The sequence below is a fragment of the Saccopteryx bilineata genome, chromosome 3 (genome assembly GCF_036850765.1).
Source record: "Saccopteryx bilineata isolate mSacBil1 chromosome 3, mSacBil1_pri_phased_curated, whole genome shotgun sequence".
Taxonomy (NCBI): Eukaryota; Metazoa; Chordata; class Mammalia; order Chiroptera; family Emballonuridae; genus Saccopteryx; species Saccopteryx bilineata.
In genome coordinates this window covers 304,263,611-304,276,510 of record NC_089492.1, presented here as the reverse complement: position 1 = coordinate 304,276,510, position 12,900 = coordinate 304,263,611, and the positions used below count along the sequence as shown (strand labels likewise).

The 12,900-nt window shown below is 43.7% G+C and overlaps 1 protein-coding gene and 1 pseudogene across 1 annotated transcript in view; one reads left to right on the top strand and one right to left on the bottom strand.

Annotated features, from left to right (window-relative positions):
- Positions 1 to 11,129, top strand: part of LOC136330159 (zinc finger protein 91-like) — a 54,688-nt gene extending 43,559 nt beyond the window's left edge. The window contains 2 exon segments of the mRNA XM_066266661.1: positions 6,291 to 6,364; positions 7,745 to 11,129. Coding sequence (XP_066122758.1) covers positions 6,291 to 6,364; positions 7,745 to 9,346 — 1,676 coding nt within the window. The 3' untranslated portion in view covers positions 9,347 to 11,129.
- On the bottom strand, positions 361 to 1,369 carry LOC136332008 (small ribosomal subunit protein uS12m pseudogene; annotated as a pseudogene).
- Positions 11,130 to 12,900: the final 1,771 nt, after the last annotated feature.

The following is a 12,900-nucleotide window of genomic DNA, read 5'->3' as shown; positions in this document are numbered from 1 at the left end:
GTTTAATTTGTCCTTTGCTTTCTCAGAATGTTCCTTTATCGTGGTGTATTTAAACTGAAATGTTCAGTTTAAAGATTAGTCTCTTTCCACATCTTACAACTTTTTAATGGTTTCAGTTAGAAAAGAAGGGGTTTTTCTCTGTTACGTGGATTACATGTTTTGTGTAAGAATAGCTGGCTTTCTCATGTCATTTAAATGTTTCTTTATTAAAATATTTTAGGGCTGTTTTTCATGATTTGAATGCATTTTCCAGGAAAGTTTCCTGCCATATAATACACGCCCTGGTGCAAAATATTTGCTGTTTAAGGGGCACGCTCACAGTCAGAACTTATATAAAAGGATTCTTTTTTTTACACATCATAACCACAGGCTCTGTGTTTATTGTAACCCCTTCCCATCAGGTGGCAGTGCAGTGCATTATCCCAGCAGAAGAAGCCTCTTGTACCAATTTTCTACAAATGGACATCAAGGGGCACCTTTCTCTAATTCACAGCCAGGATCCCTATGGGCTACTGGTAATCCTGATGGGAGAGGTGGGCCCAGAATTTGAATGAAGACCAGCTGTTTCTAGAGCTGGCCTTGCTTCCGGAGGATACTGCAGGAACCCAGAGACAAAGGTTCTTGTTCTGTGTAAATGCCAGCACACTGTGCCCCTGGTGGTCACTTCTTCTTCTGCACATGGCCACAGTCATACTTGCCATGCACAACCTTGAGCTTCACACCAGGCAGGTCCTGGGTGCAGCCACCCTGCACAAGTACAACATGGTTTTCCTGCAGGCTGTGGCCCTCTCCTGGGATGAAGCAGACAGCCTCGCGGCCTGTGCTGAGCCGCACACGGCAGCACTTGCGGTTAGCCGAGTTGGGCTTCTTGGGTTTACAAATGAATGCGCAGAACCACGCCCTTCAGCTGTGGCCAGCCTTCTGTGGGGCCCACAGTTGGAGGTGGCTGCTTCAGAGACCCCCGGCGGTGCATCTGATTCAGGGTGGCCATGGGGCGAGTGGCCCAGAGCCGGGGTGTCAGGGGTAGGCCATAACTTATGGACGTGTTCAGGCCAAGGAGAAGGCCAGACCAGGACATCCTGCAGCCTAGAGTGTCCCGACCCCAGCAGGGTCTGCAGACACGCAGAATCCTCCCTCTACCACTTCCGGGGGTTAGCCCATAAAAGGATTCTTTTTTTTTTTTTTTTTCTGAAGCTGGAAACGGGGAGAGACAGTCAGACAGACTCCCGCATGCGCCCGACCAGGATCCACCCGGCATGCCCACCAGGGGCGCCGCTCTGCCCACCAGGGGGCGATGCTCTGCCCCTCCGGGGTGTCGCTGTGCCGCGACCAGAGCCACTCTAGCGCCTGGGGCAGAGGCCAAGGAGCCATCCCCAGTGCCCGGGCCATCTTTGCTCCAATGGAGCCTTGGCTGCAGGAGGGGAAGAGAGAGACAGAGAGGAAGGAGGGGGGGTGGGGGGTGGACAAGCAAATGGGCGCTACTCCTATGTGCCCTGGCCGGGAATCGAACCCGGGTCCCCCGCACGCCAGGCTGACGCTCTACCGCTGAACCAACCGGCCAGGGCCTCATAAAAGGATTCTTTATCAATAGTACTTGCAGGTAGTTTAGGAATTCTGGGAATAAATTTTATGTCCTTGTTTTCAGTTTCTTTATTTTCTTTTTCAGTATTTTTCTGTATTATTTTCAGCTGTACAGGTTAGTGGTTAAACACTTTAGAAAGTCTTCAAGTGTTCCCCCTGATATTTCCAGTACCCACATGGACTGTACATAGTTAATACAACATTATTTACTGTACTTCCTCTGCTGTACTGTATATCCCATGGCTGTTTTGTAGCTGCCAGTGTGTATTTCTCAGTGGCTTCATGGTTTCCTCTGGCCACCTTTAGTCTGTTCTCTGTACCTAAGTGTCTGTTTCTGCTTTGTTTGTTCAGTTTGTATTTTCTTTAGATTTCATATAAGTGAAATCATGTGGTATATGTATGTCTCTGCCTGACTTACTTCACTTACCAAAATACACTCTACATGCATCCTTGTTGCAAAAGGTAAGATTTTGTTCCTTTTTGTGGCCGTTTTTTACTCATACTGTTTTTTATTTATTTTTGGGTTTTTGGTTTGTTTGTTTTGTTTTGTTTTGGAAATGGACAGCCAGGGACAGACAGACAGAGGGAGAGAGGTGAGAAGCATAAATTTCTAGTTGTGGCACTTTAGTTCTTCATTGATTGCTTTCTCTGGGGGGTAATCTCTGTACCTTGTCTGGGGGGCTTTAGTTTAGCCAGTGACTCTTTGCTCAAGCCAGCAACCTTTGGCTGAAGACAGTGACCATGGATCATGGCTATGATCACATACTTAAGCTGATGAACTTGTTCTCAGGCCAGCTGAGCCTGCACTCAAGACTACAGCATTAGGCTTTCAAACCTCATTCATCAGCATTTGAGGCAGACACTCTATCCACTTGCCCATCATCTCGTCAGGCATTACTCATATGTTTGATTTTTTTTCTTCCATGATTGCTGGCTTGACCTCAAAAGTTGCTGGCATAAAACTTAAGGTTACAGCCTTGAGCGACGGGTCACAGGATCGGCTGGAGGCCCTCCAGCCAAGGCACATATGAGAAGGCAATCAATAAACAACTGAGATGCCACAACAAAGAATTGATGCTTCTCGTTTTCCTGTCTGTCCCTATTTGTCCCTTTTTCTGTTAGTCTTTGTCTCTATCTCTGTCTCTCTCTTGCTAAAAAAAAAAAAAAAAAAAAAAGTGGCTTTCTCACCTGATCTGTGTTGGTGCAGTGGATAAAGCGTTACCTGGAGTGCGGAGGTTTCGGGTTTGATTCCTGGGCTTGCCTGGTCAAGGCACATAGGATAAACACTGAATGAAGAACTGAAGTGTCTCAGCTATGAGCTAATACTTCTCAGCCCATCCTCGCTCTCTTTTCTCTCTGTAAAATGAATAAATAAAAATTTTTTAAACAACAATTATTTTTTCTACTTAGTTTTAGGAATTAAATATAATTGGCTAACAGTTTGTCTACCTTTTGAAGCTATTTTGTTTCGTCTTCCCTCTCTTCTATTGTTCCATTGTGTTTCTTAGATTCTTTTTGGGGGAAACGGCTTTTTTTATGTGTCTGCTGGAGTTATTTTGTTATATTTACGTACAATCAGGGTACCTTAAAATATTGTAAAATTTTAAATATATGTTTTAAATTCTTGGTCAAGTATTTTCTGATTCTTCTAATAATTTCAGGCCAATTTTGGAAGATTTAATATGTTCCTGTGGTTGGATCCTGCTTTTCTATTTCTTGATAAATCTTCTAGTCTTTTGATGAGATTTGGGATAAGAAATAGCCACCATTCCATGCTTTTTTTTTTTTTTTTTTACAGGGACAGAGAGAGAGTCAGATAGAGGGATACATAGGAACAGACAGACAGGAACAGAGAGAGATGAGAAGCATCAATCATCAGTTTTTCGTTGCAACATCGTAGTTGTTCATTGATTGCTTTCTCATATGTGCCATGACCGCGGGCCTTCAGCAGACCGAGTAACACCCCCACTCGAGCCAGTGACCTTGGGTCCATGCTAGTGAGCTTTTTTTTGCTCAAGCCAGATGAGCCCGTGTTCAAGCTGGCAACCCCGGGGTCTTGAACCTGGGTCCTTCCGCATCCCAGTCCAACGCTCTATCCACTGTGCCACCACCTGGTCAGGCCCGTTCCATGCTTTATAAACGTGAAATGTGCTTTATACAGGAGAACACAAATATCAGTCACGTGCTAGAAATCCTTAGGACTAACAGAACAGTTTGGAATGTGTATGATCTGATTGTTGTGTGGAATTTCCCAGTTTAAAATGTTCTCCTTTTTATTTTATTTATTTTCCTTTAAGTAATAGAAGGGATTGAAGAGACAGACTCCTGCATGCTCCCCAACCAGAATTCACCCAGTAAACCCACTGAGGGTGATGCTCTGCCCGTCTGGGGTCCTTGCTCCATTCAAACTGGAGGAATTCTTTTTTTGGGTTTTTTTAGCACCTGTGCCGGAGGCCATGGACTCATCCTCAGCACCCGGGGTGAAATTACTCTAATTGAGCTATAGCTGCAGGAGGGGAGGAGGAGAGAGAGCAGGAAGGGTGGAGAAGCAGATGGGCGCTTCTCCTGTGTGCCCTGACTAGGAATCGAACCTGGGGTTTTCACACGCCGGGCGCACGCTCTACCACTGAGCCAATTCTCCAGGGCAAAATGTTCTCTCTTTTTTAAAGAAAGATTTAAAAAAATAATTTAGTGAGAGGATGAGGGAGAGACTGAGATGTGAATCCGTTTCTGTATGTACCCTGACTGGGAATCGAACTGGTAACTCTGCACTTCTGGAAGACACTAACCAACTGAGCTATCCAGCCAGGGCTAAAAGTGTTCTCTCTTCTTTAGTGGTTGTGGAACTATCCTTTACCTCATGTCTCTAATACTGCAGTCTCCTTGGTGTTTGAATAGTCACCTTTATAAAAAAATCAGGCCCTGGCCAGTTGGCTCAATGGTAGAGTGTCAGCCTGGCGTGCAGGAGTCCCAGGTTTGATTCCTGGCCAGGGCACACAGGAGTAGCGCCCATCTGCTTCTCCACCCCTAACCCTCTTCTTCCTCTCTGTCTCTCTCCCGCAGCCAAGGCTCCATTGGAGCAAAGTCGGCCCAGACGCTGAGGATGGCTCTGTGGCCTCTGCCTCAGGCACTAGAATGGCTCTGGTTGCAACAGAGCAACGCCCCAGATGGGCAGAGCATCGGCCCCTGGTGGGCATGCTGGATGGATCCAGGTCGGGCACATGCGGGAGTCTGTCTGACTGCCTCCCCGTTTCCAACTTCAGAAAAATACAAAAAAAAAAAAAAAAAATCAGGCACCACAATGCACTCATGGTATACTGTCATACTGTCATTGTTTCAGTGTTCTGTGTGTCCCACAAATGACAAACCAGTCCCTCAGGCAGTGGCAGCAGTACCAGATCATTGGACACACACTGTACTTATCTATGTCTCTCCAGCATAGACGTAGGAACTGGGACTTTTCTCCCAGTATTGCCATGGTGTGTCAGGGAGAGGGAGCAGCTATTGGAGGCAGTAATAAGCATCCTAATTTTTTTGTTTCGATATAAGTCTTTTATTGAGGCTGCTGAGTTCTAATTGACTTCTGGAACTCTCAAAAAAGGCCCATTGTGTTGGCCTGACCTGTGGTAGCACAGTGGATAAAGCATCGACCTGGAAATGCTGAGGTCGCTGGTTTGAAACCCTGGGCTTGCCTGGTCAAGGCACATATGGGAGTTGATGCTTCCAGCTCCTCTCTCTCTGTCTCTCTCTGTCCCTCTCTGTCTCCTCTCTAAAATGAATAAATAAAATAAAATAAATAAAAAAATTTAAAAAAGGCCCATTGTGGCCAGACCAGGCGGTGGCTCAGTGAATAGAGCGTCAGACTGGGATGCAGAAGACCCAGGTTCAAGACCCCGAGGTCACCAGCTTGAGCACGGGCTCATCTGGTTTGAGCTAAAGCTCACCAGCTTGGACAAAAGTTTGCTGGCTCCAGCAAGGGGTTACTCGGTTTGCTGTAGCCCCACAGGCAAGGCACATATGAAAAAGCAATCAATGAACAACTAAGGTGTTGCAAAGAAAAACTGATGATGGATGCTTCTCATTTCTCTTCGTTCCTGTCTGTCTATTCCTCTCTCTGACTCTCTGCCTCTGGCAAATAAATAAATAAAAAGGGCTGTTGTGGTCCTGGCCGGTTGGCTCAGTGGTAGAGCGTCGGCCTGGCATGCGGAACTCCCGGGTTCGATTCCTGGCCAGGGCACACAGGAGAAGCACCCATCTGCTTCTCCACCCCTCCCCCTCTCCTTCCTCTCTGTCTCTCTCTTCCCCTCCCGCAGCTGAGGCTCTGTTGGAGCAGAGGATGGCCGGGGCGCTGGGGATGGCTCTGTGGCCTCTGCCCCAGGCGCTAGAGTGGCTCTGGTCGCAGCAGAACGACGCCCCGGAGGGGCAGAGCATCGCCCCCTGGTGGGCGTGCCGGATGGATCCCAGTCGGGCACATGCAAGAGTCTGTCTGACTGCCTCCCCATTTCCAGCTTCAAAAAAATGCAAAGGGGAAAAAAGGGGGCTGTTGTGTAATTGTTTCTAAATTTAATTCTCTGTTAAGGAGTGAAGTTTTGATGCTTCCTATTGTATTATGTTGCTTAAGTCCTGTACTCAGTACTAATTTTGTACATTAGATTTTAAGATACATTTACCTGAATGTAATGTGTCATAATTTATTTGGTATCTTTCAGCTGTGTTTTCTGAAGGCACCCAGGATTTATTGCCAAAGTCAGACATAGAGGATTCATTGTACAAAATACGACTGGTAAGATATGGAAGGTGTGGCCCAAAAATGAATACTTAATGAAAGATTGGGAATGTTAGTTGGAGTGTGAGGGCAGTTTGGTAGTGGGGCCATTACTTAAAATTGTTTCCAAAACAAATCAAAGATATAAACCATTGACTTTGGCTGGTGGCACAGTGGATGGAGGATTGGCCTGTCATATGGACTTCTGGTTGACTTCTGGTCAGGGCACACAAGAGAAGCGACCATCTGCTTCTCTCATCCTCCCTTTGCCCCTTTCTTTCCTCTTCCCCTCCTGCAGCCAGTGACTCAGTTTTGTTTGAGTGGATGTCCAGGTGCTGAGAATAGCTTGGTTAGCATGACCATTAGAGTCAGGCCCTAAATGCAGCTTGGTTGTTTGAGCATTGGCCCCAGACAGGGCTTGCCCTGTGGATCGTGATTGGGTTACATGCAATTCTCTACCTCCCCTCCTATCACTTAAAAAAAAAAAAAAGATATAAAACATCTTTGGAAAAATTACCTGTTAAATACATTATGTTTGGAGAACGGAATAGTGTCTTTCTAAACAGACTGAAAACAATTTTTTTGACCATGCCTATTTTCCGAAATAAAATTGGCAAAATCTGAAAAATTATCTTGTCAATGCTACAAGTAAATACTCATTTGAACCATTTAAAATGTAGTATTGGGTGACCTGACTAGACGGTAGCGCAGGGGATAGAGCATCGGCCTGGGACACAGAGGACCCAGGTTTGAAACCCCGAGGTCACCAGCTTGAGGATGGGCTCATCTGGTTTGAGCAAGGCTCACCAGCTTGAGCCCAAGGTTGCTGTCTTGAGTAAGGGGTCACACGGTCTGCTGTAGTCCCTCGGTCAAGACACACATGAGAAAGCAATCAATGAACAACTAAGGTGTCACAATGAAGAGTGATGCTTCTCATGTCTTTCCCTCATTGTCTGTCTTTCTCTGTATCTGTCACCAAAAAAAGAAAATTTTATATATATATATATATTTATATATATATATATATAGAGAGAGAGAGATACAGTATATATACATATATATATAGAGAGAGAGAGAGAGGGAGAGGGATGACGGGAGAGAGAGAGATAAAACATAGGTGAATCAATGAGTGAAACATTTCTGGATCTCAGAAATTACAAATGCAAACACAGATTGTAAAGGATATTATTTGGAGAATGTCTTATCAGGGATTCTTTATGCTTTTACCTAGAAATAATTTCTCCTAGATGCAAAGTTTATAATTTGATAAAATTGATATTGTTTTTGTACAAATATGATTTATTAGGATTCATGGAATTGTTCATTTGGGGGGAATTTTACATGTTTAATGAAGTGAGAGCCCTCACTAACAGCCTTTTTATTTTCAATGATTACCAGAATACGTGTAATGGAGACAGAAGTAACCGATTTAATGAATCTTGGAACAAATTTTACCAATGGTCAAATCCTAATAAATATTCAAGAACTAAGTTGTCAGAGAACCATCATAAAAGTAAGGAAGTTTTTGATCAAACCTCAAATCTCAATATACATCAGAATAGTTGTATTGTAGAGAAGACAAACCAAAATAGTGAATGTAACAAATCCTTGAGCAAATATTTTAATATTAGTCAACAAGAAAATATTGATACTAGGGAAGAAGCTCACAAGTGCAATCATTGTGGGAAATTCTTTAGTCATTTATCCAGTTTAAAGAAACATAACAAAATCCATACGGCAGACAAGCGGTACCAATGTAAAGAATGTGAGAAAACTTTTTATTTCCATTCACAACTTACTGAACATGAGAGAATTCATACTGGAGAGAAGCCTTACACATGTGAAATATGTGGAAAAGCCTATCGTTTGCGGGTAAGTCTTACTGAACATGTTAGAATTCATACTGGAGAGAAGCCTTACACATGTGAAATATGTGGGAAAGCCTTTAAGAAGCGGTCAGACCTTACTGAACATGAGAGAATTCATTCTGACGAGAAACCTTACTCATGTGAAATATGTGGCAGATCCTATCGTTGGCGGATAAGTCTTATTGAACATGTTAGAATTCATACTGGAGAGAAGCCTTACACATGTGAAATATGTGGAAAAGCCTTTAATAAGCGGTCAAACCTTACTGAACATGAGAGTATTCATACTGGAGTGAAGCCTTACACGTGTGAAATATGTGGCAGATCCTATCATTGGCGGATAAGTCTTACTGCACATGTTAGGATTCATACTGAAGAGAAGTCTTACACATGTGAAATATGTGGCAGAGCCTTTAATAACCAGTCAAGACGTACTCAACATATGAGAATTCATACCACAGAAAAGCCTTACAAATGTGAAATTTGTGGTACAGCATTTTCTAGGCGGATAAGTCTTACTGAACATAACAGAATTCATACTGGTGAGAAGCCTTACACATGTGAAATATGTGGCAAAGCCTTTAATAAGCGATCAGTACTTACTCAACATACACGAATTCATACTACAGAAAAGCCTTACAAATGTGAAATATGTGGTACAGCATTTTCTAGGCGGATAAGTCTTACTGAACATGAGATAATTCATACTGGAGAGAAGCCTTACACATGTGAAATATGTGGAAAAGCCTTTTATAGGCGGTCAAACCTTACTGAACATGAGAGAATTCATATTGGAGAGAAGCCTTTTAAATGTGAAATATGTGGCAAAGCCTTTGTTCGGCAGGGAAGACTTACTGAACATGTGAGAATTCATACTGGCGAGAAGCCTTACAAATGTGGAATATGTGGCAAAGCTTTTCATCAGCGGTCAGTACTTACTCAACATATGAGAAGTCATAGCAGCGAGAAGCCTTTCAAATGTGAAATATGTGGCAAAGCCTTTGTTCGGCAGGGAAGTCTTACTGAACATGTGAGAATTCATACCGGCGAGAAGCCTTACAAATGTGAAGTATGTGGCAAAGCCTTTAATCGGCGTTCACAGGTTACTGACCACGAAAGAATTCATACTTGAGAGAAGCCTTCACATGTGAAATAGATGGCAAAGCCTTTAATAAGCGGTCAATATTTACTCAACATACGACAATTCATACCATCGATAAGCCTTACAAATGTGAAATACAGTGGTCCCTCATCTGTCATGGCAGTTAGATTCCAGAACCCCCCACGATAGGTGAAAATCCATGAAATGGTGATCTTATATTTATGTTATTGTATATATTTTAGGACTTTATAAAACCCCGCACACACTGTTATAAAGCTTTCCAACACTATTACCTTTCCCACCATCTTATAAACACTTCCTATGCTCTTAAACACTTGTACCACTTTTTTTTTTTGTATTTTTGTATTTTTCTGAAGTGAAAAGAGAGGAGGCAGAGAGACAGACTCCCACATGCACCAGACCAGGATCCACCCGGCATGCCCACTAGGGGGCAATGCTCACCCCATCTGGAGTGTAACTCCTTTGCAACTGGAGCCATTCCAGCGCCTGAGGCGGAGACCATGGAGCCATCCTCAGCGCCTGGGCCAACTTTGCTCCATTGGAGCTTTGGCTGCAGGAGGTGAAGAGAGATAGAAAGGAGAGAAGGGGAAGGGTGGAGAATCAGATGGGCGCTTCTCCTGTGTGCCCTGGCCAGTAATCGAACTTGGAACTTCCACACGTCAGGCTAGCACTCTACCACTGAGCCAACCAGCCAGGGCCCACTTTTTACACTCTTCAACCTGCGTAATTTTAACAACATATAAAGTTCTATATGGGTACTCAGCAATGACTATACTATATGTATTTTATTTTGATTTAATATTCTTTTAATATGTTTTAATTAATATTTCATATATTTTTATGTTTTCAATTTTTTATGTTAGAAAATGCTTTATTGCAAAAATAATTAAAATAATAAATATATAAAATCCTTATATACTGAAGAATCCCGTGATATAGTGAAAAGTCTGTGATACTATGCTAGATGTATACAATTTAAAAATCCATGATGCAGTGAAACCGTGAGAAGTGAACCGTGATATGGCGAAGGATGAATGTATATGGCTAAGTTTTTAATCGGCTTTCATTCGTTACTGGACTTAAAAAGAATTCATACCATGTAGAAGCATTACAAATCTAAGCAATGTTGCAAAACTTTTATTGAGCATTCACAACTTCATCAACACATGAGAATTTATACCAGACAGAAACCTTAAAAATGAAGAATGTAGGAAGCCATATAGCTGGAACTACAGCCTCACTCTGTGTCAGAGAGTGCTATTAGGGAGAAATTCCACGTTTGTAATATATGGTGAAAGACCTTAGTTCAAAACACACATTTCCGGAGCCAATTCAGAATCTATGCTCCCTAGAGACCATGAAGACATGTTAAAAAAAAAAAAGGGCCAGGCCTGTGGTGCCTCAGTGGATAGAGCATCAACCTGGAACACTGAGATTGCTGGTTAGAAACCCTTGTCTTGCCCGGTCAAGGCGCATATGACAAGCAATCAATAAACAACTAAAGTGAAGTTACTAAATGCTGATACTTATCATTCCTCCACTATCACCATCTCATCTCTCTGTAAAATCAATAAATAAAATTTTTAAAAAAAATATGTGGGCCCTGGCCAGTTGGCTCAGTGGTAGAACGTCAACCCATTGTGTGAAATACCCAGGTTCATTTCCCTTTCAGGGCACACAGGAGAGCCAAACCTCTGCATGTCCCTTCCCTCCCCCGCCCCCTCCTCCTCTGTCTCTTTATTCCTCTCCTGCAGCCGTGGCTCAATTGATTTAACCATGTTGGCCCTGGATGCTGAAGATCCCTCCATAGAACCTCTGCCTCTGGCGCTAAATAGCTTGGTTGCAGCATTGTTCCAAGATGGGCAGAGCATTGGCCTGAGACGTGGATCTCTGGGTGGATGCCAGTTGGAGCAGGTGTAGCCTGTGTATCTCCCCTCCTCTTTCTTAAAAATGTAATTTATTTGAGCAACACCGGTTTAAAGTGTTTCTCTTCTCTTTTTTCCAGAAAACTCGGAGGATGTACATTGAGTGGTTTATTTTACATTACAGGCAGCTTAAATAGAATGGAGCCATAGAAAGCCAGGGATTTAAGCTTTTTTAAATTTTATTTTATTTATTCATTTTAGAGAGGAGAGAGGGGGAGAGAGAGAGAGACAGAGAAAGAAGGTGGGGAGGAGCTGGAAGCATCAACTCCCATATGTACCTTGACCAGACAAGCCCAGCCTTGAACTGGCGACCTCAGCATTTCCAGGTTGATGCTTTATCCACTGCGCCACCACTGGTCAGGCAAGTATTTAAGCTTTTTTGTGAGAGATAGGGAGAGATAGATTTGAGGGAAGAGAGATAAGCATCAACTCATAGTTGAGCCACCTTAGTTTATTGATGGCTTTCTCATATGTGCCTTGACTAGGGTACTCTAGCTAAGCCACTGACCTTGGGCTCAAGTCAGCGACCTTGGGCTTCAAGCTAGCAACCTTTGGGCTCAAGCCAGTGACCATGGGGTGATGTCTATGATCCCACGGTCAAGTTGCTGATCCTGCTCTCAAGCCAGATGAGCCCATGCTCCAGCTGGCAACCTCATGGTTTCAAACCTGGGTCCTCAGTGTCCCAGGCAAATGCTTTATCCACTGCGCCATTTCCTGATAAGGGTGGGAGTTGAGCTTTTATGGAAAGACAGAACTTGAAGGAACCTGTAGCATGGATCCAAGAATGTGAAGGCCCATTCTCTGCACCAAATGCCCTGACCCACCCCTTAGGTAGCTGTGTCCAGCTCTGGCCTCACTTTGGGAGCTGCCCACACTGAAGACAGTAGAGACCAAAATTATGGTTGGCTGATGCTTTTACCTCTCTAAGACGGTGTTCACCATTTCCAAAATGTTAAAGTGGGTAAATGGGAGCAAACCTATTTGTTAGGGTGCCTTTGTACCTTTCTCGTTAAAACTTGTGCTTTAAGAGTCATCCTGGCCCTGGATGGTTAGCCCAGTAGAGAAAGCGTCAACCTGCCGTATGGATTTCCTGAGTTCAATTCCTAGTCAAGGCACACGTGAGAAGGTAACATCTACTTCTCTCCGTCTTCCCCTCCCACACCCAGTGCCTTAGTTGGTTCGAGCATAGGCCCTGGGCACTGAGGATAACTTGGTTGGTCCAAATGTCGGTTCAGGCACTGAGGATAGCTCAGTTGATTCAAGCTTCTGCCCCAGACACAGGTTGCTGGGTGGATCCCGGTTGCAGCACATGTGGGAGTCTGTCTATCTCCCCCACTATCACTTAAAAAAAAAAAGTTAGCAGTGTGTTTTCAATTCCTGAAGACCCAGGAGTGGGTCAAGGTCCAAAACAGTAAGTATACATATACAATGGGAAGTAAGTTACCACAACCGAGTTAATGCACATGTCCATCACCTTTAATGATTAGGATATTTTTCTGTTGTGTCTGTGGACAACTTTTTCAATCTGCTTTTAAAATTTTTCAACTATTAGCAGTGGTTGGTAGCTAAGTGGATAGACAGTTGACCCAGCATATGGACATCCCGGGTTCAATTTCTGGTCAGGGCCAACAAAGGGTA